The sequence below is a fragment of the Rousettus aegyptiacus genome, unplaced genomic scaffold (assembly GCF_014176215.1).
Source record: "Rousettus aegyptiacus isolate mRouAeg1 unplaced genomic scaffold, mRouAeg1.p scaffold_m13_p_1, whole genome shotgun sequence".
In the NCBI taxonomy this organism is placed as follows: domain Eukaryota; kingdom Metazoa; phylum Chordata; class Mammalia; order Chiroptera; family Pteropodidae; genus Rousettus; species Rousettus aegyptiacus.
The window spans coordinates 15,022,099-15,049,848 of NW_023416284.1; the positions used below are offsets into that span (position 1 = coordinate 15,022,099).

General features: G+C 37.0%; 1 protein-coding gene and 1 pseudogene across 15 annotated transcripts; one reads left to right on the forward strand and one right to left on the reverse strand.

The window, feature by feature from the left end:
• The first annotated feature begins 550 nt into the window (after positions 1-550).
• On the forward strand, positions 551-27,369 carry SRRM1 (serine and arginine repetitive matrix 1). 15 transcript variants are annotated; one of them, XM_016124589.2, is made up of 18 exons: positions 551-701; positions 3,469-3,558; positions 3,855-3,977; positions 6,086-6,256; positions 6,786-6,901; positions 8,492-8,695; positions 9,131-9,325; positions 9,602-9,721; positions 11,461-11,735; positions 16,287-16,367; positions 16,898-16,984; positions 18,512-18,656; positions 19,022-19,063; positions 22,419-22,529; positions 23,077-23,541; positions 24,092-24,287; positions 26,051-26,260; positions 26,541-27,369. In XM_016124589.2, exons 1-18 carry the CDS (start codon positions 681-683, stop codon positions 26,643-26,645), a joined length of 2,757 nt encoding a protein of 918 aa, XP_015980075.1. In that variant the 5' UTR covers positions 551-680; the 3' UTR covers positions 26,646-27,369. The 15 variants fall into 15 exon arrangements, with proteins under 15 accessions (XP_015980075.1, XP_015980076.1, XP_015980077.1 ...); XM_016124590.2 differs by having other exon boundaries at positions 16,901-16,984; XM_016124591.2 differs by having other exon boundaries at positions 11,461-11,729.
• Positions 17,399-17,516, reverse strand: LOC118604063 (annotated as a pseudogene).
• Positions 27,370-27,750: the final 381 nt, after the last annotated feature.

Genomic DNA, 27,750 nt, shown 5'->3' on the forward strand with positions numbered 1-27,750 from the left:
AGCCGAAACCGAAACTCAAATAATGGACTTTTCCAGCTTCTTCCAAAAACCGGAACGTTACGTGGATAAGGGAAAACGCATGAAACTAACTCGGAACGCAGATTTCATTCACACCACAGAAATCCACTACTTTTTAGAGCCCATCTCATAACTGGTAAGCTCGGTAAACCAATACAATGGCAACTTTTATAATGACCTGGGAGGCCGCAGGCTCCCTTTCCTCGCAGAGACCGCCTCACCAGCGTCACTCTGAAGTAACAGCCTTTCTCTTCAATCGCTCCCTGGAACCCCCACGGCGGGAGCCCTCCCCCACTACGGGTCGAAGGATGGGTCAAGTCACCCTGCGCGAACAAGACTGATCACGCGCCACAAAAGATTCGCAGGGCGGGGCGACCCGACAGCTCTCTCTCTTGCTCCCATTGGCTGCGATCACGAGGCTCTCCTCCCGACGGGCTACTTGGGAGGCTCGGAACCAGGCAGCACCCGCCTCCTGGGTGCGCGTGCGCACGCACGGCGGGCGCTCCCTGCACTGAGCAGGCGCGGCCTCGTGTCGGCTGGAGGGGCGAGTGGAGCGGCGCGCGTTGCGTCCCGGCGCTCCGCTTTCCTTGCCGGTCCCGCCCTCCGTCGCGACGGCGCATTGCATCTTGGGATAGGGAGCGATCTCCGAGCGAGGCAGCAAGATGGACGCGGGATTCTTCCGCGTAAGTAGAAGCGCGGGGATCTGGGGTGAGGGTAGGGGCTTTTCGGGAAGGCCCGGCAGGAAGCTTAAACTTGAGGCGGAGTGCCTAGAGGGGGGCGCTTCGAAGATCCATAGGATCCTCAGCGCCAGCAGGCTATCCCTCTTGCCTTGCGGCGGAGACCGGTGCGCCCCTGCGCAGTCTCCTCCTCCCGGATCGTCCCCCCTACGCGGCGGCGACGGTCGCCGGAAAATGGCGGCGGGAATGAGCTGGAGCGGTACCTCGCCTCTTGGCTGTGTGGCGGGGCCTGCAGGCTAAGCCACACGCGCCGCCGGGTCCTGGGGCCTAGCGGAGCCGCGAAGAGGAAGTCCCTGGGGGGAGGCCGGAGGGAAGCCCTGGGGCGACTGGCGGCAGAAGGGTTCTGGAGAGTTCAGCTTTGGGGGTACTATCCCAGGAGAGCGTGCTAGAGAGAGGACAGGAAACAGCGCTGAGCGACCACTTAAGGAGAAAGCGGGCACCGACCCCCTCCCTCCTCCGTTCCTAAGCTTTCGCGAAAGCTCCGGGTCAGAGTTCGCGGGAGCTCCCGCCCAATTTGATATCCCTTCAGGAAGGGGAACCCAGGTAATATGTAACATTCGAATCTGAGACTCTCGAGGACAGAGGGTGCAACAAAAAGTGTGTTCGTGTGAGGAGGGAGGCGTAGGGTGGACCAACTCCTCTCCTTCCCGCTCGCTCCCTCCCCCCAATTGTTTTAGTCCTTTGAAGTCCGCTGGAGAAAAGGTGCGCCCCTTAGCTAGGTTCTCCGGGGGCTGTGCGCCCATCACCTGCAGACCAGGAATTTACGACGACGTAGTCATCCTCGGGGCCCAGACTTTGTTAGGCTCCTGCGGGAGCTTGTTTGTCCCCTTATTCCACTCGTGCAGGAAATGAACACCCAGTTGTGATCTAGATGGGTGGGAAGCGACTGTAATAGGATTAGAGTCTGCAAATTTTAGTGCGGCGCGGACTATGTAGAGATCGGTAGGTCTAAGTTAAAATCTATACTTTATGTAATGTAGGTTGGCTCTTTCCACTTCGTGAACCATATAATATGCAGTTTGTGTGTTTGTAAAGGAAAAGTTGGAAGAGGGGAAAGACCAGGACTTTAAGATAACGTTTTTGATACTCCAAAGCCCGCGTTGAACTGTCTCTGATCGGCTTTAAGTGTGCCAACTTTTTTTTTAAGTTGCAATATTTCATGCATTAGACTAAAAAGTTATTTGACCGTTCTTAGGTTATGCCAACGATACTATGTTTACGTAATGGTAGTCTCAATTGAGAGCTTATCAAATTTCCCCCAGCTAATAAACTCTCCATTTTGTAGTTTTCATCAAAGTATTATATAGTAAATACTCGATGTTTCCTGTGGTCCAAATGTAATATTTTGAAGCAAAAGCCTATTTTGATACTTTTATTTCCCATGGAATGACGTGCCAGTAGAAAAAGAGCAAGGTGGTTGATAAGCTTAAAAATGAAGTTTGTGGTTTTGATAAAAGTCAGGAGGAAAGAAGTGCAGTTTTTCATATACTGCCTACAGTTCCTTAAAGGAGTTGACTGGATTTAAGCTCAGAATTAAAAGATTTTAGAGCAGCTATCTTTTTAGTACATGCCAGTCAGATAGTAAATTGAATTTCAGTTAAGATAAAGGTGATAGCTTTTATTTGCTGAACTGCCACTTGCCAGTTATTTTACATATATCATTTCTGGTATACACAGCCCTGTAAGGAAACATCCTCAGAGATTAAGTAACTTCCTTTTGAGAGCATATGGTTTAAGTAATGGCAGAGTTGGAATTCTAATCCAGGTACTTTACCTTCCCAAACAAAATTTTTCTTGATCATTTTCCAAGGGATAGTGGCCAGCTTAACGAACCAATCAGATTTCACATCACATGGCCAGTTATTTCTGTATTGGGCCAGTAGGAACAACAAAACACAAGACTAGTCATCACTTGATGGTCTGATGTAGTATCTGTAAATTCGTTTTTCCAAATTCTTTGCTGAGATTAAGCTTTTTAAGGTTAACCTGTATTTTTCATGCATTCTAAATTATTTTGTTTTAAAAATATTTTTATTAATAACGATCTATGCAATCATACTGTGCCGATACTGTTTTTCAAGAAATATGTATTTTATATGGGAGATCCAATATACTTGGCTTAAAGGGGGAATGTACTAAATATTTAAGTATTTTGTAGATTGTGAGGTCAGATATTGTTTTGTTTTTAATAAAGTTGATCCAAATTCTTAAAGTTGCAAACACAATGGAGGACTAGGGTTTTTTTTTTTTTTCTTTCCCCCTTGTTTATATGCGTTGCCAAGATATTTTGCAGACAAGCAACTGGCTTTGAGAAGAGGATGAAACTTAATGGTCTTATTTGAAAATACATGTTAAGCATAGTAAGTTATTCAGTGAGTTCTCATTTAAACAAAATCTTAAGCGTCTATTAGCATAGAAAAGTATAAAAAATACACATTGAACTTGATTGTAGGGAAGGTTTTTAGCATTTTGCTAAGTACTGCTATGTTGACTTAAAGTGAGCATTTATTTTGTACTTACATACAGTCAAGTTTACAAAATGTCAGCCCAGTTGGGGGAAAATATGTGTTCTGCATCTATGAATATTAGCTATGGTGTTTCTACTTACTTGATTACCCTGTTTTGACTGTAAAGGTCAGAAAACATTAGCTGACAAAAAGCAGGAATTTAACTTTGAACTCTTAATTAAACTGTGTTTCTTCTCTTTCGGTAGGGAACAAGTGCAGAACAGGATAATCGGTTCAGCAACAAACAGAAGAAGCTTCTGAAGCAGCTGAAATTTGCAGAATGCTTAGAAAAAAAGGTATCCTGGATAAAACTATTTTGCATTTATACAACACATTTCATTCAGACATTTTGAGATTGTTCTGGAGATGCACCATATTATGTATGATTGCTAAGAGAAAAAATCATAATTAAACATTTTCACCTTTTAGCAACAATATACACCAAATTGGCCACCAAATAAGAATAAGCCAAGTTGTACCATGCTGAACAAAAAAAATTCATAAGCTAAAAGGAACTTTGTTAGGTAAAACTCTTAAGGGAGCTTTTAGGATTGTGAGGTTTTACTCAATAATTGCTTGCGTGTTTTATCAGGTGGACATGAGCAAAGTAAATTTGGAGGTTATAAAGCCTTGGATAACAAAACGAGTAACAGAAATCCTTGGGTTTGAAGATGATGTTGTGATTGAGTTTATATTCAACCAGCTGGAAGTGAAGGTAATAATATACAGATGGTTCTTATTTCTGAATTTGTGACATAATTTTGTGTATCTATGGAAACTGAATTTTTCTATGGAATACGATTATAGGAAGGATATTTTACAATGTTTGTTGTGAAAAGAATTCACTTTGTAAACAACTATTAAGGCTGGAAGTTTAGTGAAGGTACATAGTTTTGAAAGCTACACAGGTGAAAAATCAAACTTATTGTTTGTAATTTTGCTGTTACATGTTAAGTTACTTTGACAGCAATTTTCTAATGATAATGTGATTTATGATTTAAAAGGCCTGAACCAAAATGGAAGTTATTCCTTGCGTCTGAAGTATAGCACCATCACCTTATTAGGTCACAGCAGAGTGAGTGTCCCAATGTCGCTCTGACCCAACTCCCTTGATGATGCAGTGTGTGTTTGGAGGTGAGTTGTGTAAAGTGGCCAAACATCAACAACAACAAAAAAACACAAACAGGAAAGAGCAATTGGGTAAATCTATACACTGCTCTTAAAAATTTTTACTATTATGAGATGGACGTTTATGTGAAGCATAAGGGGCAATTCTGATTTGAAAGGATATTGTTTTTAAAATAATCAAGAAACTAAAGACTTTAGTTGTAGCTGCATGTCAGCTAGTCATCAATTACATTTAGACACAATTTTTTGTTTATGTTATACTTAAACTTCAGACTGAAATTGGCAGAATTGTTAGAACCAGTTAATTGTTCCATTCTTCATACATGAGATAATATGAGATGCTAGAATTAATGTTTTAAAATTTTATTATAAGGTAGTTTGCTATTTGCACGACAACCCAAAGGCCAGTAAGATGTATCATTTGACCTTTTTGGCAAATATACCAATGTGAATTTACTTTTACATTAATCCTTTTCCCAAAGAGTTCACCCTTGTGTTTTGACAAAACAGTTGGCATTTCAACTGATAAGGTATTTCTGTTTTAAAAAATAATTTGGTAATTACACTTTGTTCTGAATATTTTTAAAGATTATTTAATTTTGAGAAAGCACTTTCTTTAATATGTATATATTTTATGTAGAAAGCCAGGAACATGGGAAAACGTTTTTTAAGTGATGATTAAAGATAGATTTTATTGGAGATATGCATTACTGATTTGTATTTTAGTGCATTTTTAAAAATTAAGTATCTGGTAGTATTCCCCTTGTAGTGAGCATGAGATTAAAGTTTAGAACTTTTTTTAACAATCTTTTCTTTTTTTGTGGTTGTGTACTCATTATTGCTTGTTCGTCTTTTGCAATTTAGATAAATGATATAACATTAAACTCAAGGTGGTTGAGTTGCAGTAGGGAGTCGGAAGCAAGCCAAGGGAACATCTTTCTCTACAGGGGACTTGGCGATTCCAAACCCCCAAGGTTCCAAGAAGAAACTGAAGACACCTGGAATCTGTACTTGCTTTGTGCTATTGAGCTGTGCTTGTTATACGGACCTTGTTGCTTGACCAACAGATTTAGCATTTAAAAACCCAGTTATTTTTGAGAACTCTTGACCTCTTAGCCCTTTGTGGACAGTTGAGAATTTGAGGCATTGTTATAATAGATTTTCCTTATGTAGAAGTCAGGTTTTCAGCTTAGTCTTCAAAGGTTACAGAATGCATGCATAACTTGTTAGTTTTCATAATTGGACAGTGAATATTTTATGGAAAGCTATCTACAGTGTTAGAGAAGTGAATAGTTTATGTACTTTTTCCATTTCTCATTAGGGGAAAATTCCTAGGTGAGCAGACACTTTTCCTTGTTAGTAAATAAATACAAGAATTTATGGATGTTCCATGATGGTTTTTAAAGTTAATAAACGTAAGGCCCACTAACAGCCACATAGTCTAAAAATACTTACGAAATCCACAAAGGATTAACAGGCTGCTCTGATGCTTTTGGTAGAGTGAGAGAATTTGGTAATCTGTGCTAGAGATTATGTTGCTGAGAAACTACTAGGGAAAACTTTTTAAAATAGTAAAGAATATTTATCTAAGCCCCTATGGTAGACTTAAAAAATACTAATTTAAATGAGTTTTAGCTTGGTTCATTGGTTTGTTTCGAAGTAACCTGTTTCTCTTCCTGTCATGTCTTTTTGCAGAATCCAGACTCCAAAATGATGCAAATCAACCTGACTGGGTTTTTGAACGGAAAAAATGCTAGAGAATTTATGGGAGAACTGTGGCCCCTTCTCTTAAGTGCACAAGAAAACATCGCTGGAATTCCTTCTGCTTTCCTAGAACTGAAGAAAGAAGAAATAAAACAGAGACAGGTAAGCCCTTTTTTTTTTTTTGTAATGTAGATTTGAGAGAGAGTAGTATCCAGATTGCTGAGACAGCTTTAGATTTTACATGACCTAGCTAGGATCAGAATGTTGCTTTGTTCTGTAATATATTTGAACACTGAGTTTTGATTCACCACTCCTTCCCTCCCAACCCAAACATTGAGTTTAGAATATCGTTTTCTTAGAGTCCAGTGTTTTCATGGATTTTTAAAAAATAGCAGTGTAAAAGGTATGCACAAGCTCTTCATGCAGAGAATATATGTTAAATCACAAAAGATTAATGTGAAATAACTTTTTAAAAATAAACTTAAAAACAGCCATTCTCTTTAGATCAGGTATTAATTTTCAAGTATTTTTTAGTACCAATCTCAATGTGTGTCTAGTGAAGAAAGAATATGGTCTTGCTGAGAAGCAGAGACAGTTATAGCATTGGTGTGATATCAGATGTGCAGTCTTCAGTTTGCTTCTCGGTCTCAAATGTTCAGCTGTGTTTACTTTGAAAACCTGATCTTTGCAGATTGAACAAGAAAAGTTGGCATCTATGAAAAAGCAAGATGAAGACAAAGATAAGAGGGATAAGGAAGAAAAGGAAAGCAGCAGAGAAAAAAGGGAGAGGTCTCGAAGCCCAAGAAGGTAGAATACAATGGATGCATACCTAATGGTTTATGAGTACTTTAGGTATTCAGGCATTCTGTGTGTAGAAGAAAGTTAAAGTTGAAAAGGAAGCTGACAGTACTAAAGAAATTTCTTCCGTCAAACAATTTTCATGATGACCTATGGCTTTTCTCTAGGCTTAAAAATTTCATCTTTTGAGACACAACTTGACTAGTCATTGTCTGTAAAATCTTGAATTATTCAACTCTTAATTCTTGAATCAAAATCTAGACTTATTTTCCATATGGCTTTAGTTTAAATGTATTTGAATTAATATTTTAATGCACTCCAACTTTTTTCCTTACATTTTCTTTTTTATCGGAAATCTGTGCCTATTAATTGTTCATATTATACTTTTCTAATTCCCTGTTCTGCTTTTCTTAGATGGTTTTATTGAACCCTAAACAGATCATTTATTTTTCTTCTTCCTTCCAATAAGACTATGGTTAGGTTCCCGTTTTTAAATCCACGATTCAGCTTCTACTTTATTTGTCTCAAAAGGTGAAAATTCCGTTAGGCTTTTTATTTAGGGATCTACTGGAATTAGTAAAGAAAGGAGGTAATTTCTTTGTCCCTTTCATTTATATGTTTGATATTAAAACCTACTTATTGGGGAGCAGTATTCTAGTGTTCAGCACAAATCATAGTGGTGATTACTTGACTTATTGATGAACCAGGTATACTGGTCTACTTTAAGTTTAGGGAAACTACTTTTGAAAAGGAAAAGGGACTTCTCTTTCAAAAGATTTTATGTAAGTTTGATAGGTCTCTTTCCTTCTGAAGAGCATATCGCTGTAATTGTACTGGTCATTTTTCTGGAATATCGCGGCTCTACCTGATGAATTCTTAATAGGATCTGTCTGCATCTAAGCTGTTTCATTGGGTTTATTATTGGAGAATCTCTTTATAGTTGACCTTTGATCAACATGGGTTTGAACTGTGGGGATCCATTTACACATGGCTCTTTTTCAATAAATACTATAATTACATTTTTCTTATAATGATTTTCTTAACATTTTTCTGTAGCTTTATTGCAAGAATACAGTATACAATACATAGAACAGAAAATATGTGTTAATTGACTATGCTATTGGTAAGGCTTCTGGTTAACAGAAGCCTTAGTAGTAGTAGTAGTGGTTAACAGAAGCCTTAGTAGTAGTAGTAGTAGTAGTAGTAGTAGTAGTAGTAGTAGTAGTAGTAGTAGTTGTTGTTGTTGTTGTTAGGGAGTCAAAAGTTATATGCAGTTTAAATTGCCTGGAGGATGCGGTCGAACTCCTGCATTGTTCAAAGGTCAGCTATATTGCACCTAAATCCAGGGTCCCAGGTCAATGCTTTTCTCCTTTAAAGCTGGTATACTAGAGCCTGTTGTTATTCATTTGCTTGCCTTTCTGGTTTTCTCTTGACCCTTTCTCTCATTAAGTAAATGTGATAAGATCTTATTTCCGTTGGGAACTTCTCAAATGTAAACAGCAATAGTGGAATTAAAAAGATTAATCCTCACTTCTGCCTTTACCCCTCTCCCCCAATTCACATTATTCAAAAACTTGAAAAAAATTGCTTTCATCCTAGACGCAAATCCAGATCTCCTTCCCCTAGAAGACGATCTTCCCCTGTCAGGAGAGAGAGAAAGCGCAGTCATTCTCGATCTCCCCGTCACAGAACCAAGAGCCGGAGTCCTTCCCCTGCTCCAGAAAAGAAGGAAAAGACTCCAGAGCTCCCAGAACCATCAGCAAAAGTAAAAGAACCTTCAGTACAAGAGGCCACTTCTACTAGGCAAGTACATTAAAATTTATTTATAAGTATCAGTTTTAGGCCATTATTAAGTGAATTTACATCCGAATTTAACATAAAATTACTTGATTTTTTAAAAATAGATTTTTAAAATTAAAATCAGCTTGTAGAATAGAAATTCAAATTGTATATGAGAGTATAAGATACCCTAAAGGGTATATTACACTGTTAATCCTTTGGTTGTATTCTTTCAGATATTTTATATATAGTGACTTGCTTTTTCTCAATATCTGGATAACTGCACTTTTAAAAAACTGGTTAGAATTGTTAGTTACTCACTAGATTTCATTGATCTTTTAGAGTTAGAAGTCTTCAGGGATTTAAAACTTTTTTTTAAAGAGAAAATGTTTATTTGTTAAATTGTAACTTAGGAGTCTGATTAGAAGATGGGGAGAAATAAGCTTTTTCTTTCCATAGTGACATCCTGAAAGTTCCCAAGCCTGAACCTATACCAGAGCCTAAAGAACCTTCTCCAGAGAAAAATTCCAAAAAAGAAAAGGAAAAGGAAAAGACTCGGCCAAGATCTCGGTCACGTTCCAAATCAAGATCCCGGACACGTTCTCGCTCTCCTTCTCATACTCGACCTAGACGGCGCCATAGATCCAGATCAAGGTGAGTTGTGGCTTTAAGATCTGCATAGAGCTTAGATTTTATGTGCTACTCTCCTAAGTAGAATTAAAGAAATAGATTTAAAGAATAGAAAACATAGAGTAAAATGTTTTTCTTTAGATTTAGAGAGAATTGAGAAATTTTTCTGTCATAAAAAACTACATAAATGGAATTGTATCCCTTGAACTCGTTTTTTAAATGTACCTGTTGAGAAAGCTATCAAGGAATTCATTCCGCATTCCTGATTTATTCAGATCCTAATTTTGTTTGTTATTGCAGATCATACTCACCTAGAAGGCGGCCAAGTCCAAGAAGGCGGCCATCTCCTCGCAGAAGAACTCCACCAAGACGAATGCCTCCTCCACCAAGGCATAGAAGGAGTAGATCTCCAGTGAGACGGTGAGGGTTTCTTTTCTTTTCAACTTGAAAGTGTGAGGTGTGTGAAAGTAGACCATATGTTTGTTTTAGCTAATCTTTGTAGTGTTTTCCTGGAAGAAAGAACTTACGAGTGATAGTAGATAACGTCTTCCAAAAACCTGTCTCATTTGAGGCGTAATGCTGTTTGCGCAATGAAAAATGATATCAGTTTAGTGTTGAAAAATAAAAAATTCACCATCTTACTGATACCTCATATTAACTATTTTCATTCCCCAAGAAATCCTATCAGGGACATTAGCCACCTTCTCTCTTTTTTTGGCTTATGATTACCACTGGGTTCTGAAAAGTAGATGACTAAAAAGCCAGTAAGCTGCTTTTACCTGTATTAAAACAATCTATCCATATTGTATACTTTTGTATTTTTAAGTGTTTTTTGTTCATTATAGTAATAATGAGTGCTTATTGTAAACAATTCACACAAGTAACATAAATCCAATTCCATAGGTATAACCATTATTAGCAGTTTGGTGTATGGTTATTTTAAAGAGACTGGGCATAAAAGTAACCTTGTCAATATCAGTGTACTTTAAAAAATTATCTTGAAGTTAGCATACAATAAAATGTTTTGACCTATCTCGTTTAATAAAAAGATCATTGCTACATACCCAAAATAGAGACCTGGTGCACTGGTATCAAAGTTTTGTGCCTTCTTGTTTTTGGAAGGAGCACTGATGATTATGCTTCAGGTTATATACTCAGGACAGATTTCTTTGTGTTTAAGATATTTTTAGGGAGTCGAATCAACTTGGAAGTAGGGGGAACAATAAGCTCCATAGTTTCTGTTTCTGCAGTCTGAAGTTTTGCAGAATCCCATAATTTAAAAAAATAATTTTCTTTGTGGAGGGTTCGTCAAGGTATATTGAACCATTTTTATAACTGCTATTTAAAAACTACAGAATTGATGTTATCAATAAAAGAGACTAAAGATACAAATGGTCAGTCAATTTAGCATCACACTTCTAAAACCAATTATTCATATTTAGCAAAGTAATACACTTTCTAGTGCAAGATTAGTGGAAACAGCTATTTCTTATATTGGAGTTTTGCAAACAGCGTGTTTTACTTGTGCTTACTGAGCCATTTAGCGATCAAAATATTTTGCAGATTGTGTAAGATTCCCTTTCAGGCAGTTTTTATCTCAAACTTAAGGTAGGGTTTCTTTTTTTCAGGTTCTCAGGAATTCTTCCGCCAAAGGTGAATTCTGCAGGTACACATAATTGCAACAGAACTTACCACAAATTTTGCCGCAGAATTCGAGAGGCCCCTGCTTCTAAGTTTATGTAGCTAAATGAATTCCTAATCTTGCACATCTTTTTAAAAACGTAACCTAAGGGTTACTTGACATTGTATTATTAAATGGACAATACTTTGCCACCCAAATTTTGTATGCAAACTCCAAAACACTGATATTCCTAAGAAAGAGACTGGTTATTGTATTAGAGCACTTCACATCTTATAACTGGAGAGACAACTCAAGTAGATGCATTTATCAGAACAATTTATGTCTTTGGTTGTAGAACTAGCTGTTTCCTGTGCTAGGTTATGGTTTTGTTTCCCATTTTTAAAGACTCATTTATGTGCTTAGCTACATAAACTCAAAAGTTGGATAAAAATAGCTGTATTTCTGTGTAACCTATGCATACTGTGAGGTGGTTCTTTATACAAATGCAGTTAATGAGTATGAATACTCTTTCCCACAGAAGGCGGCGTTCATCTGCATCCTTGTCTGGAAGTAGTTCATCGTCCTCTTCTTCCCGGTCCCGGTCACCGCCAAAGAAGCCTCCCAAGAGGACATCCAGTCCCCCTCGAAAAACTCGTAGGTTATCTCCTTCAGCAAGTCCTCCGAGGCGGAGGCATAGGCCATCACCTCCAGCAACTCCACCGCCAAAAGCTCGTCATTCCCCAACACCCCAGCAGTCAAACCGTACAAGAAAAAGTCGTGTTTCTGTCTCTCCAGGGAGAACTTCAGGTAAAGGTAAAAATCAAACACATAAAAACAAATGCTTTTTCTTTTGTTTACGTAATGCTGAGTCAGTTGTTGGCCACCCACTCCCCCCTTCAAAGTATGAAGTAACCGGGTAATATTTTTTTTGTGTAATCTTTGTAAATTGCTTGGAGGCTCACCTTTTCTTTCCCTCTTTAAGTTCTTGGGATTTGATGAAATAGTTTCATGTGTTTTGTTTTTAGCAATGCCCTCTGGCATGGAGTGGGTTGAGAAATGTATTACCAGCCAGGGGCTGTTTGATTTTGGGTAACTTATTGAAGTTTGTGTCATAATAAGGGATCATTGTATTACTAAGAGACCGGTTAACTTTTTTCCCCAAAGATTTTTTTGTTTGATATCTTATTCAAGGACTTCATATTCTGTTTTAATTTTTTCTTGGCCACATTGGGAAGGACATGGTGTCCTCTTAAAAGCTGATTTGGTTTTTTTTTTTTAATTTAGGCTCTAGGCAGGGTTCTTAGTGTTGTCCTTGTTTTATTCTGTGGATTGAATTCTGAGGAATTTATGATCTGTGATCCTTCCAGGTAGGTAGAATGCATTGTTAGTCTGAGTGAAGGTTGTGATCTGTTGGGGTTGGTTTCTTTTGCATTAAATACTCTATATACTATAGGATCTACTTGAATCTGGCTTCTGGTACTTAGGGCTGTAATGATACAGTCTGAAAGGTGAGTAGTGGGGGGAGGGGTAAGATCTAAAAAGCTGGATTTTTAAGGAGCAACCTGCAGTTGGTTCGATCATTTAAATTTTGGGATTAGAAATGAGAAAGAATGGGGATGGGCAAAATTTTGACTATTTTAATGAATTTAATGAGATCAGTTTCTAATAAGCACCCCCACTGCTTTGTCTCCCCTCCCCCCAACCCTGCAATGTGTTGATAGCCAGAAAGGCAAATTTTGCCTTACCTCTTTGAACTCTTATTATAGTGAGATGTAGATAGGCTGTTACCGAAAGAGGTTTGCAGGTAATGGTAATCTGTAAAGAGTAATGTATAGATTATTTTTTAAATTTTAAAAGGTTAATTTAGTGTCTCATAATTAAATACTATGTGGTGATTTTTGTTGCATTGGCTCTTTAGGCCAAACAGGCAGCTGGATAAGAATTAGAGAAACTTTTAGATCTTTCAAGTTCAAGCTTAATTGAAGTATGGGAAGGGGCTTTAAGATCACATATTTTTTTATAACCTCACGTCCCTTACTGCCTCTTGATCAAAACTTAAGGAAATTTTAGTCTGTCCATAGTTTCTAGTGACGACATCCAAATCTGATGCTATCGTTCTGACCTATTTTTTCTATAAAGTGTTTGCACTCTTAATATTTCTTTGTATTGGAACAGAAAGCTCTCTAGTGAAAAAATACTCTAAATGTTACTTGTTACTTTGCAAAAGCATATCAAGTTATAATATTTCTTTTTACATCATACAGCCAAAAGGGTAATAAGTGTACCTGAACGGAACGACTGAATCCTTATTGAAATAGGTTGATTGTTAAGAATGAGGAGTTACCTTTTTTAAGGGGAGTGTGGGCTGTTGCTTTTGGAAATAAGTCACAGTGGATAGGTACATAAGCAAGAAGTAAGCCAAGGTGGATGAGAAAGAACTAGTTCCATTCCTGTGAATTCTGGGACAGATCTTTCCATGTTCAAACAAAACCCAACCAAAGAGATGCATGGTGATGAGTGTAGTCAGAGGCTGCCTTGTGACCACTGAAGCTGATTGTCGGTTCTAACTACTTAGACATAACTTTTTAAAGTAAAAAAGCCATCTGTGATGAGATTTCAGAGCTAGAAATGACTTTAGAGATTGTTGCCGAGAAACTGGTTCTCAGGTTAAGTGATTTGGTCGGGTCAGCTAGCCAGAACTAGAATTTTTGGGTTCTCATTCCCAGTTGAAAAATGTATGCTTTGCTCAACTCTCCTACCTCGAAATGCCTGTTTCACTTTCTGAAGGAGGAAATGGAAGGCAGGGTGAAATTCTTTAGCTTTTTACCTCATGTTATGATTTCAGAAATTACTTTTTTGCAATTTCCATGGTTAATAAGAGCAATGACAGCATTGAAATGGAATAAATTTTACTTTTGTGTTTCATGTAGTCGCCAACCAGGACTCTAAAGGTTCTCCTGTTGGTAGGAGGCAAATGGAGTGGAAAGAAGGCAGGGATAGTATTTGGGGGAATTTCAGAGGTAAAGTATTTAGACTGTAGTACACATTCTCTTCTGAAAGGGTCCTCAGTGGCATGACATAGTTAAATCGACATTATCTTAGTATATAAAACAGTGCTTTGAAATCGATAGGATATTTAATGAAGTAAGTTTAAGGAGGATTTCTATCTGGTGGGAGCGATAGTTCTGAGTTTAGATCCGCTTAGCTGTATAAACTGTACTAGTAGATACGTAATGATTATTTTACTAATTCTGGTCACAAGGTGACTTTCTTACAAGTGATCTTTGTGGAAGTATGGGAGATTAATAATTAATAGGACTGTTGAAGTAAATTTAAAATTCTGGTTTTTCTGTTGACTAGAAGATTTTGACTTCATGCTAGAATGATTTTGCCTCTTGAGTATGAAAAATAACATTAACATAAACTGGGTAAAATTCCATTTAGACAAACCTCGATGAAATATTAACTTTATTTATAATGATAATGTGTTTCAGTTAGTTCTAGTAAACCAGAGTAGAGGTATATAATGGATGTTTGTCTAATGGTATGAATATATTAACAATAATTATAGGCTGTTTTAGCTAAGCCATTTAATGAGATTGAATAAAAATAAAACTCTAAATGTATATTTTCATGAGAAAAACAATGTTAGTTCAGTTGTGTTATTTACTAAGTAGGCATTTGCCAGGCATCTTGCAAACATAATCACATTTTTACTGTTTCTTAGGAGAAAACGCATTCCGATGTCCAAATGCATTTTGGAACACAGTTTTCCAAAGTGGCAAATTGGCCATGTGGCTTTATAGATAACTGGATGCCTATAAAATCTTTTTTTAAATCACCTTTACTTGTGTTATAAAATCTTTTTTAAGAATTGAAGATTAACTAACACTTAAAAATGGGCAATACTGACCAGAAAAAAATAGCCTCATCCTTAAAAATTAAAAGTATTTCTATTTTATTTCTTTGCATTTGTTAATATACAGGTTTTAAATGTTTTATTGCTACCATATTTCATAATAATTTGTAGTTAACCATTCTTTACCCAATCCATTGTTTATCGAAAAGACTTATTAGGCAGAAACATTAATAAAATGCTGGTCATTTTAAAAGTACAGTGGTAAGTTTCTCCAGTTTGACTACTTCAGCAAAGATGAGATTGCTGTTTTAGAACTTTAGTTCTTTAAGTTACTGCCCCTTGAGTAAGCCTTTACAGAATTATGAATATAAGTGTCTACTAAATGAAATGTGTCTACATTCTAGATCCCAAAACAGTTGTAAGGACCTTGAGGTGTGGGGGTCCCACTGTCTTCCAAGTTTAGTTCTTAGAGTAATGTTTTCATATGATGTTTCAGGTTAATCTCTGGTAAGGTTAATGATTATATATATATACTTATGATTTTAGTTGAAGCAATGTATAGATATTATAAACAGAGCTAGTAACAGTTGGAAATTAAAGCCTATATCCTAGGAATAGAATCTCGGTTTCAGATCCTCGTTTCCTTATGTTATCTGACTTTGAAATTAATTCTTTCTAAACCTCAGTTCCTTTTGTAAAATGGATGACGTTAGTAACTACTTCATAATACAGCAAGCTTACAAGAAGTAGTTGCCATAATTTTCCATGCAATTAGGAAAAGAAAAGTTAGATAATTCATAAGGTACCCACAGCTCTTCTAAACCTTAGGTTATCTCAACTGCTGCTGCTTCCCCCTCCTTCCCCTCCTTTTTAGCTTTGGAAAGAATCCTCCAGCCTTAGTATTTAATTATTTTTCCCATTGTGAATGTCTAGCTTTTTATAGTAGTTCAAATTTGTCATGCTGCTGTGAATGTTCTACTCTACTTAAAGAGCCTACAAGCCCCTTGGGTGGCTAGTTCATTCCTCTACCGCAGATCTGATTTCTTCATCATTTATCACTTTCATTTAACTTTTCTGAACCTACCTATAGTAGGTGTTTGAAAGCTTTTATGCCGATGAGGCGCCTCCATAGAATATGTTATAAATTGGGTCACACACAGGTTTGCTGAGCTGAGTGTTATACATAGTGTAAAGCTTGTTCTACTCAGAAACAGCTTCCAGTTTTTCTCAACTATTTTCTCTTTGGAAGAATCTCAAGATTCAAAAATCAGAACTTTTTGGGAGTTTTCACCTAACATTAAAAAATTCTTGTTTTCATTTCAGATATTGTACAGATAATGACAAAAATATCTTACAGAATTTAATAATTCTCAGTAAATTCTTTATGAGAATAGTCATATCTGTTTCGTGCTGTTAGGCTGTCTTGTGATGCTTTTTTTCCCTTGTACGTAAGTGGGGGCTTTTTTGTTTATTTTTTGATTGTTTGTTTTGCCTTATCTCTTTAGTGACAAAACATAAAGGTACTGAGAAAAGAGAGTCCCCTTCACCAGCACCCAAGCCTAGAAAAGTAGAGTTATCTGAATCAGGTAAGAGTGTGTATGTGCGTGTTAAGCTGAATTAGTTTTGGTGTTGCTCATTTGTTCGTCCCCTTTTAAAGATTAGTTACAGGATATTGCTTATTGCTTAAGAGGTAGGACTCTGAAGTCAGACCAACCTGATTCGAATCCCACACTCTACTACTTAACTCCATTTTTGTTTGTTTAATTACTTAATTTATCTGAGCCTCATTTCTTTCATATCTGAAATGTGAATAATATCATCCCTTTAGGGTTTTGTTGATTCACTGAAATGTTTATAAAGTGCTTGGCATATCCAGCCTGACCTGTTGCAAGTGCCTAAATAAGTTTGAGTACATTTGGTGATTGAGAGTCTAAATTGGCATTTTGAGCTCCTCTGCAAAAATAAATAAATAAATAGATAGATAGATAATACATAGTGGTTGTATTGCTTCATCCAACGAGATAAAAGGTTTAAGAGGCCGTAATCCTATTCAGATGTGTTACATTTTCTGTATGCATAACTAAAGAAACACTTACTAAATGCATCCGTCTTTCAGAAGAAGATAAAGGTGGCAAAATGGCTGCAGCAGATTCTGTGCAACAAAGACGCCAGTACAGACGACAGAACCAGCAGTCTTCATCTGGTATGGACCATGATTTGATTTTTTCTTCCTGCATTTCCTAATAAAAAATACTTAAAGATAGGCAGATCCATCAGTATAGTGAGTATACGAAGGAGAAATATGTTTGTGCCTACGTAGAAATAAAGTAATAGATCTTTGGAGTACACCAGTAAAAATGAGAATAAAATTAGAAAAGTATAGTTATTTTCCCATCCCCCCATCTATTCCCTAAAGCTTTTTTTATTCAGAAATTGTGCACATATAAACATCTGTGGTTTAAAAAGAAAAAAGGGGGGGAAAAACCCATACAAGCTTGAGCTACAGGTTATGCTGCCTGCGATTGTTCGTTTGTTTATTAAGGCAAGGCAACCCTTGGTTGACCTCACAGATAGCAAGGACCTTGTCCGCTTACAATCCCTGATGTTTTATTTTTTACGCCTACAGCACCTGGTCTTCCTAGGTGCCTCCCATCCAAATACTAACCAGGCCCAGCCCTACTTAGCTTCCAAGATCAGACGGGATTGGGCTTGTTCATGGTGGTTTGGCCATAGACTGCCTGCGTTTTTAATGTTGTATATCTAGACCTGTTTCCCTGTTCCTATGGATCTGCCTTTAGTGTAATAGTATAATTTAGTGAGCCAGTCACCTTTTTGGACATTCAGGTTATTTCTGTTTTGTTTTTTGTGTGTGTACTGTGTAGATATATCTGTAGAATATTAATTAGAAGTGGAATTTTTAAATTAAGAGTATATGCATAGAAAGCTGAGTTGTAAACCAGGTGTTCTGACTTTTAGATCAATTGGTATTTGTGACAGTGTGGGCATACTACCTTTGCTTTGCATTTATAAAATGGAAACCAAAGCATCCCACAGTAGCAGTAAGTCAGTTAAAAGTTATTCATCTAGCTTTTATAACTTTCTTAAGGTGAGGTTAATCATGGAAAGGTTTGAAAATGTTTATAAGTCTTGAGAGTGTTTTGGTACCTGGGACTTTGTTTTAAATTCGAGTTTTGATATTTGGGCAACAGTTGTTAATTATTTTCAGTTAAGGAAATCATTTGCAAACAATTGAAGTTTTTCTCTTTGCAATCTTAGACATTTGTCACCAGGCCTCATACATATTTTTGTTTGTTTGATAAATGCTAAGGATATGGAAATAAGCTATTCAAACCCTAATAGAGCTTTCCATAGCCTTAAAAGTGCTTAGAGTAGTAACAAGAATCAAGTGATTGCTTAAGGTACTTTTTATGCTTTACTTAGTTATTTGGAAAATTGCTAGATCCTTAAAAGACATCATCTTATTGAATTGTGCTGTGGAAGTGATTTATGTATCTCATTTATATAATAATATATATTTATGTTTGGCTTTCAAGTCATTGAGCAAATATTGATACTGTCTTTGTTCAAAAGATAGCTTGTATACGAGCCCACTTATATTAGTGGACTTGTTAATTTCAACACTATCTATGTAGATTCAGTAGATTCAGAAAATGTGGACAGACTTTAAGCATAGACCTACTGAAATATTTTGTTTATTGTGTAATTATAGATTCTGGCTCCTCCTCTTCCTCAGAAGATGAGAGACCCAAGAGGTCCCATGTGAAGAATGGTGAGGTAGGCAGACGGCGCAGACATTCCCCTTCCCGGAGTGCCTCTCCATCACCTCGAAAGCGCCAGAAAGAGACCTCCCCTCGGTAATGTCTTTTCTTCAGTGATCTTCACTGATGTTCCATGGGGGTGGGCTACGGTCTTATGTTAGAATTTGGTTAACACCTTCATTTTAAGGACTCACACAAGGAAGTGGTCAGATTGGGGGGGCTTTGGGGGGTTTATTTGCTATCTTTGGTGGTTATTAGCTAATTAATGAAACTTCCTAAGTTTTGTGCCACCATGTCATTTGTGTGCATGACCAGAAATATACCAGTTAAGTCCTAGCATTAATTCCTGAATGTCTTTGAACATTTAAAAAATATATCTCCATTAGTGATAATTAACGCCATTGAAGTCAATAATTTGGTGAATGGAATTCTTGACATTTGTTTTTCTCCACTGCTCTCAGGATGCAGATGGGAAAGCGATGGCAATCGCCAATGACTAAAAGGTTGGTTAGACACTACTTTGTAAATTAGGGTTACATGTCAAAGTTTATGGCTTAATTTACTGTTTAGGTGACTTTATTCCATTCTTAGGTGTACAGTGGGTACGGCTGAGGAGAAGTTAAGCTATTTTGGTTTAATTTTATTTCTTTACACATCAAATTAATAATAGAATTGTACACAGTGTTCATTTTAAAGCCTTGTTCGAAGTTAGCTTTTTGTGCAGTTATAGTATCTGGTTTTTCCAAAAAGTAGAATAATAATAGTTCCTTAGTTTTAGTGGGAATGGACTTTACGGTGATGTTAGGGATAGCAGAAAAACTATGAGACACTTAAAAAGGTAGAAAAGGAATTTAGGCTTTGGCCCTTGTTCAGTGTTTCTTATAGTAGGAAGGTAGTATTGTATATTCTTATTGAACCTTTTTGATTATCAGTGTCTTTAGTCAAATTATACTCAGAAATCTCTATATTAGGCCTATCTCATGAGTGAAGTGACAAAGACCTGGGTCACTGACATTATACCATTATACTATCTTCATCAGTCTTCTAGTTTTGGGGTGTTAGCTACCACTAAACTTTTAAGCATTTATCCTTCCTGAAACTAGCATATGGTATTGTTTTTGGCTGTTTTTGAAGCTGTGTTGTTTTAGGTGGTTTCATTAATAAGAGTATTTTCTTGGAAAGGTTCTTTGGAACCAGTCAGCAATTTTAGTAGTGGAGCAATTCAGTGTATTTACACTGTGGAAGTAATTATTACATGTCAGTAAAACAAACAAAACAAAAAAAAGATGAAAAAAGATAAATTTAGGTGCTTAAGGTATTCTCTTCCTAGCCGTAATTACCCCTAGCTTTCATAAAATTGCTAGTACAACAGCTAAAAAATGACTTCACAAAATCAGGTTAGTGGTAAGATTTTTTCCCATTCTTTTTCTCCCACCCGTGATGGAACTATTTTCTTTACCAGAAAGCGATTTTGAACTACAGTGACATCAAAATTAATGTTTATTACTGTGCTGCAAGATGTTTTTGTTTTGTTTCTCATTAGAAAGGTACTAAGTTATATCAGTAGCCTCAAGTTTAATGATCTTAGAAGTTGCTATCAGATGTCTAGAATTTAGAGATGGAGAAATGATTATTTGAAATCATGCTTCAGTATTTATTGTATTATAAAAGGGAAATACAGCCTCGTTTCAAATGTTTCATATGTATATAAACACTGAAAAGTAACATTTTCTATGCTTTGAAACACTTGTCTTTGGTTATTGAACACCCCTTAACTTACGTTTAGTGTAGTTGATGACATCTTAGGTAGTTGTCACATCTCCATTACTGGTACAACTAGAGAATTGAGATTGTTTTGAAGTGGTCACTGCAGAGATAGCAAGCTGGCTCCTTCTTATGAGACTTATCTATTCCTAAATACTTGAGAAGCTAAGGGCTACATCACATATCGAGGCTTATTGAACTGGTTCTCACACAGTTTAGGGGAAAGCTTTCCTACTCGACAATTTCTGTACACACTTGAAGGCTTGACTTGACATTAGTAATCAGTAATGAGGGAATGCTTAGCGTTTTTTTAAACCCCTGAAGTGTGTGTGCCTTATCAGATCAGTTAAGAAAGTAGCCCTTAGGTCATAGAACCATATGTGTATATCAGGATTTCACTTATAAGTGATGATCAGATTTTTCTGGCAATTCCTTACATTAACACTACTTTGGTTATGGTTTTATTTTTATTCTTTTTGATTATTCTCACATAGAAGCATAGGACTTTGAGGGCATCACTGAAAGGGACCTTTTTGTTACTCTAAGCTTTTCATTTTACAAATGAAACAGGCACAAAATAAATATCTCAGGTCATTAATGTATCATAATAGATTCTAATCTGAGTCCAATTTTTAATGAGAATTTATGATTAAAATTTTGCGACCTGAAATTGGGAGAATATTTAAAGAGAAGCCACATAATCAACACGTAATAGCCTTTTATACCTACTGATAACGTCTCGAGAGTTCTGATTTATATCACCTCATCTTCAGAGTTTGCAGATGTAAATCTTTGCTTTTTTTCTTTTTAAGTCAAAATCCAAATATCTTTTCCAATTTGAAATTTTCATTGCCTGTTGAAACAATACTGTGGCCATCTTGTTTCTCCAGGTCTCAATTCTGATGAACCCTGCTGGTGGAGCATTTTCTCCTTTAACTGTCCTGTCTTGTAATTAATAGTTTTTGTTTATATTACATTCCTCTGAAGCTTCTTTGTGGTAATATGTCAGCTCTAATAGTTAGATTTCAAACCTTCAAGCCTTAGTCCCCACAAGGCATAAACATATATAAGATTGAAAACTAATAATTTCAGAAGTTTCTCTGTTCAGTTAACAGAGCTCTTAGTCTGAAAGGGGGAACCAAGACTAGTAAACTTCAGAAAATATTTTTAGAGTCACAGGAATCCTGTACGGGGCAGGAAGTTAAAAATTAACATTATTTAACTTTTTTTTATATACACAAACTTAACCAGAAGGTGGTAAATGGGCTTAGTGTGTGTTTTAATATATTTATAGGGAGATTGCTATGAGTTAGTCTAGTTGGTAAAATCATAATTTCAGGTGTTTTTTAATGTTGATTAAGTGTATTATTGAGCTCAGATTAAGGTGTTTGATCCTTGTCTCTATCTTAACCAGATTACTTGCTTGCAGTGATAGTTTTAATGCTCAGATGACTTTGGACCTTTGTCTTTGAGACAGTGTTAGTAGTATACAACTCTTGAACAGTGGAAATACATTTTAAAAAAATCAAGAACTCTGAAGTAATAACACCTAGATTTGGGGCTTTAAGCTACTGGTGACTGTTAAAAGTTTTGATTCTCTGTTAGAACATTGAATTTTTCTAGGCTTTAATGCACTTCTAATAAGGAATCGGAAAATCACCTGGAAAGAGCCTTTTCAGAATATTCATAGCCCAGATCTGGTGAACACAGAGCTCAGATAATTTCCCAGGTGATTGCCTTGTGCCTGCCAATTTAAAAGCAATGCTCTAAGGCAGTGTTTTCAAACATTTTTCCTACATCATGTTAAGGTTTTTGTCATAACCCAGACTATGTATTTATACACTGAAACAAAAATTTCACAAAACAGTATTTACCCTTACTACAAGTAACAAATTCTGATTTTCCATTTTTTAAAAAATGCTGGTTCTTACTCATGGTCTTAATTACCGGTCTTGACCTGTGGCCTGAAAACACTGCTCTGATGTGTAGAATAGTAGTTGCTCCACTTTGGGTTCACAAAGATTGAAACTGTCGTCTGGATTACTTGATTATAAATGCCACTAACTCAGAATCAACTATAATTCTTTGGTTTAGTGGTAGACGGCGGCGAAGCCCCTCCCCACCGCCCACCAGAAGACGCCGGTCTCCTTCTCCTGCTCCTCCTCCCCGACGGCGCAGGTCTCCCACACCGCCACCCCGACGAAGGTGCTGTCAGATAGGCTTGTTAGAGAACTGTGACTCTTCGGGATTGAAATACTTCTTTAGGGTGACATCACTCAGCCATTCACAAAACACCACAGATTATATGATTCCATTTATGTGAAAAGTCCGGAACACAAATCTGTAGATAGAAAGTGGGTTAGTGTTGCCTCGGTGGGCAACAGGCATACCTCGTTTTATTGTGTTTTGCAAATACTATGTTTTCATTGACATCGAGGCAAGATCTTCCCCCAGCAAAATGACAGCATTATTTTTTAGGAGTAAAATATTTTTAAATTTATGTATCTTTAAAAAAAAAAAATGCCATAATGTGTACTTAATAGACTGCAGTATGGTGCAAACGTAACTTTTCGTGCCCTGGGAAACCAAAAAATTTGCCTTGCTTTATTGCAGTATTCTCTTTATTGTGGCGATTCGAAACTAAACCTGTAATATCTGTGGGGTGTGCCTGTGTAGCCATAATTGATGGTTAGTTTTCTGTGTATACTGCTTCCTTGTTGGACCTCTCAGCTTAATGATATATTTTTTCTAGGACTCCTTCTCCTCCCCCACGTCGACGCTCACCTTCCCCAAGAAGATACTCTCCTCCAATACAGAGGAGATACTCTCCTTCCCCACCTCCAAAGAGAAGAACAGCTTCTCCCCCACCCCCTCCTAAACGAAGGGCATCACCATCTCCACCACCAAAGCATCGGGTCTCGCATTCTCCACCTCCCAAACAAAGAAGCTCCCCAGTCACCAAGAGACGTTCGCCTTCATTGTCATCAAAGCATAGGAAAGGGTCTTCCCCGAGCCGATCTACCCGGGAGGCCCGGTCACCACAACCAAACAAACGGCATTCGCCCTCACCACGGCCTCGAGCTCCCCAGACGACCTCAAGTCCTCCACCCATTCGAAGAGGACCGTCACCTTCACCCCAAAGAAGGCAGTCCCCATCTCCAAGCACTAGGCCCATTAGGAGAGTCTCCAGGACTCCGGAACCCAAAAAGACAAAAAAGTAAAAACATTTTATGCTTTTTTGGTTAGGAACTCTCTCCTTGTGTTTGGAAGCTTTTTTTCCTTTACTAAGAAATTACAGAAAAGAATAAGCTGTGAACACAAACTTTTGAGACATTCTAGGTACTATTCAGAGATCTTTTTCTGTTTTAAAGATAGTTCCTTATGGCATAAAGTCAATGCCATAGGATTTTTACTTGGTTTTTAGGAGTATCAGGTTGAGGGTGTGCTTCCAAAACTAAACTCTGAAGTGATGCATAGAACGTTTCTTGGATGTCAATGTGAGACTGATAAAAGCAGTCTTAAATAAAATACGAAGAATTGGCATTATTACTTTCATATAGGAAGAGTCATTAGAACGGAAAGCGGTTTGTAGAGCATAGATGGAGACTTAGATGATATAAATCGGAGTTAGTAGAATCAACCAGCAAACTAAGGCCTGTAAAATATTTAAATTTTGTGACCTGGTTGTATAATGATAGTTGGTTATTCTCTCTTAGGAAAGGTCTCTATTCTTCGATACTAAATGTTTTGTTTTTCCTTTAATCTAGGGCTGCCTCACCAAGCCCTCAATCTGTAAGGAGGGTCTCATCTTCCCGATCTGTCTCAGGATCTCCTGAGCCAGCAGCTAAAAAACCCCCAGCACCTCCATCTCCTGTCCAGTCTCAGTCACCCTCTACCAACTGGTCTCCAGCGGTACCTGTCAAAAAGGCTAAAAGCCCAACACCAAGCCCATCGCCGGCGAGGGTATGTGTCTACCCTGTTTTGGACATCCTTTATAATTGTATGTGGTCACTTGAAAGCAGAGGGGAATTTATTTTTTTGTAGCTCAGGAGCATTTTTTTGTGGTTCAGGTAAACTTCAGGGAGGTACCATTTAGTGGTGGTGATCGCATCAGCAATTCATGCTTAACAGTCTGGCTACCCATTAATTTGCGATGTTTGTAGTCGTTAAATTCCAGAACCTTGCCTGAGATTAGACTATATAGAAAATCTTTAAGAACAAAAGAAAGAATTGTCTATGATACTGTTATTGAGGGAGAAAACACCTTAGTTTTTCTGCTGGTTTCTCTAGTGTTTGACACATTTGGGGATACCTAGTTAAGATCTCACAAATCAGTAAAGCTTTAAATCTTAAGTTGAATCTCTTGATAATGATTCATTGTTTATAAAGGAAAAAGTATGTCACAAAAGATACCAGAAAGTTGACAGTGGGTTACATGTTAGGGGAATGATGAGTAATTCGAATTTTTCTTCTTTGCTTTTTAATGCTCTTATTTTCCCTACAATGGAAATAATAATTGTCCCTTGAATTACGCGGGTTCACTTATACTCTGTATACTCTGATACTGAGGGGTAGCTGTAATTAAGTTTTGGGAGGGTCAAAAAATATGTAAATTTCTGACTTCATAAAGGATTGACACCCCTAACCTTAATTTTATTCAAGGGTCAACTGCATATTATTTCTGTAAGAAAAAATGAGTCTTAGAATCTGAAATAGTAGATGGAATGGAAAGTACTTTATTATTCTATGTAGTTTTGTTTTGGGTAAGCTACATAAGAATACCACTCTTTTTGACATTGTCAAGTTGAAATATTATTGGGCTACACTAAAATTTTGGAGTTTAAACCTTTTTTCCTCTTTTATAATTTTGGACAAGTTGTATTGAATAAAATCAGTGGTTAAATGTCCATCTAAATATGATTGACTAAATTATTGTGCAAATTAACTGAATAGATTGGGGAATTTAAAGTTATTGCTTAGAAGTGGGAAATAGGAAATTTAAGAACTACAAATTAGATTCAATTATAGCAGAGCCTGCCTTTTGCTTAATTTGGCACATACGCAATAAAGAACAAACCACCTCCATTCTAGAGATAAGAGAGGTCAGAGACATGGTGTTCATACAAGCATGTATTTAGAATAATAACCATATCAGAGCACAGTTAGGCTAGTATTGTGAGTGATTTACAGATAGACCCATTTAATCACCACAACAGTTTTATCAAGGATTATTATACATAGTTTAGGTTGGCTCAGGAAAAAAGCCAAGCAGATTTGTCTGAAGTCAGATAGTTAACTAGATTCAGAAAACAGAATTTGGCTTAAACCTACTTGAGTTCAGAGCCTTCTCTTTCTGTTGCACATGATGCTTTTCCTTAACATCTTGAGATAGACCCTGACTCACTGCAGTCATGGAAACCTGACTCAGCTTGTGGTCAGGAGACCTGGTTTAATATGAAGTTAGTTGGTTAAAATAGGAAAATAATCCATTATCTTCAAGGTTCATTTTGACTCTTACAATTGGTGAAGAATATCTTTGCTTTCAATGTGCTTCCCATCTCTAGAAGTACTTCTCTTACTGGTGATTGGCCTTGGGCCTTTTTTCCCCGGAAGCCTTAAGAAATCTTGACGTTGGTCCATTTAGTTATTTCATTGAGGAAGTAAAATGTTCAATTGGACAGAATTTTAATGATCGATTTTATTGCTGTAATTTTTTTGATTTATAGAATTCGGACCAAGAAGGAGGTGGAAAGAAAAAGAAGAAAAAGAAGGACAAAAAACATAAAAAGGATAAGAAGCACAAGAAACACAAAAAACACAAGAAGGAAAAGGCTGTGGCTGCAGCTGCTGCAGCTACCGTGACCCCCGCAGCCATTGCTGCTCCCACGACCACATCAGCACAGGAAGAGCCAGAGGCAGAGCCAGAGCCTAAGAAGGTATTTGTGGACACACTGTCTTGTGGTTTATACAGTGGCTGGATTTGATTTTGAGAAGTAGCTAAATGATTTTTCTAATGATCGGCTACTTGGCTGATAACTCTATTGATCTGTTTCTTTGCCAAGACTAGGGATAAGAATAAGATATAATTTTCACATCACTTAATTTAGCCATTTATAGTATATGGTTCGGTGTTGTACAGCATATTCATAGAGTTTGATTTTGCTCTGTACTCAGTGTCTCTTGAGTTAACACTATGACCTTTCTGGGTTTTTTTAGGAGACTGAAAGTGAAGCTGAAGATAACCTTGATGACTTAGAAAAGCACCTACGTGAAAAGGCCCTGAGATCAATGCGGAAGGCTCAAGTGTCCCCACAGTCTTAGGTGGAAATGTTTGTTATGATGTAAATTTTATTTGGTTTGTACTCAATTCAATTTCAAAATTGCTAAAATGTGTTTGAGCTTTAGACTATAACATTTGTTGTAATAATTGCTAGGTTGAAGTTCACCATGTATAAAAGGGCATGGATTTACATTGCAAAAGGTGTCCACAGTGTATTAGTGACATTCTTTCATTGACAGCTGACATAAATTCATTTAGAGTGAAATATTTTAAGCCAAAAAAAAAAAATCCCTTTTTTAAAAAAGGGGGTTTAAATATTGTTGGCATTCTTATGGTTTCTTTAAATGCCCCTGACTATCTCCAGAAGTTTTCCTTTTTTTTTTCTTTAATTTTTCTTTTTTTTTTTATTTGAGTCTTAGCACCCATTTAAGTTATGCTTCCAACCTTGTATGGTTTTCAAGCTTGCCCAAAAATAAGACCACTGTTGAACTACCACAAAAGTATAACATGAATATTTTAATGCCATAATCTTTCCTGTTGCCTGTGGAGTCTCTGCTGAAATGAATCAGGATTCGAGCTCTAGGATGAGACAGAAAATGAAAGCATGTTGTTTGCCAGGACACTGTGGGTTTATATTGATGTGTAACAAGTTGATTTGGAACACTGGAATTTCATCCTATTCTGTTGTGTTTTTTTTTGTAAAGGCAATTAACTAGTCCCAGGAAGGATCCTTCAGTTATATAAAATTTGTTTTATGAAATGTCATGGCTCCATTCATAATTTTGTCTTATTCTTCCAATTGGTATATACAATTTTCAGAGCTCTTGTATTTGGAAGGCTGGAAGGGCCCAGACTTTGAAATAGTGTCTCGTTTTCACTGTTTTTGTTTTTGTTTTGTTTTGTTTTTTTAAACTAAAGCTATATAAAGCTTGTGGATTAAACAGAATAAATTTCTAAATTTAAAAGTGTTGGCCACTCACTTTTACTTATCTCAATTGCAGGAAACCTACTGCTTACCTTAGAGATCTTATGGTGCCTACATTTTTACCCCTTTGGCACTTGGGCAGAGTGAGGGTTGGGCAAGGGAAATAAAAAGAGGTAAATTTATTTCACCATCTTTATTTTAATAATTAATGTGGTAAGTGC

Coding starts and splice junctions, on each gene's coding strand:
- SRRM1 (XM_016124589.2), top strand. CDS start 681: ATGGACGCGGGATTCTTCCGC. Junction 9,722..11,460: donor AGTAGATCTCCAGTGAGACG/GTGAGGGTTTCT, acceptor TCTTTCCCACAG/AAGGCGGCGTTCATCTGCAT. Junction 24,288..26,050: donor CAAGCCCATCGCCGGCGAGG/GTATGTGTCTAC, acceptor TTTGATTTATAG/AATTCGGACCAAGAAGGAGG.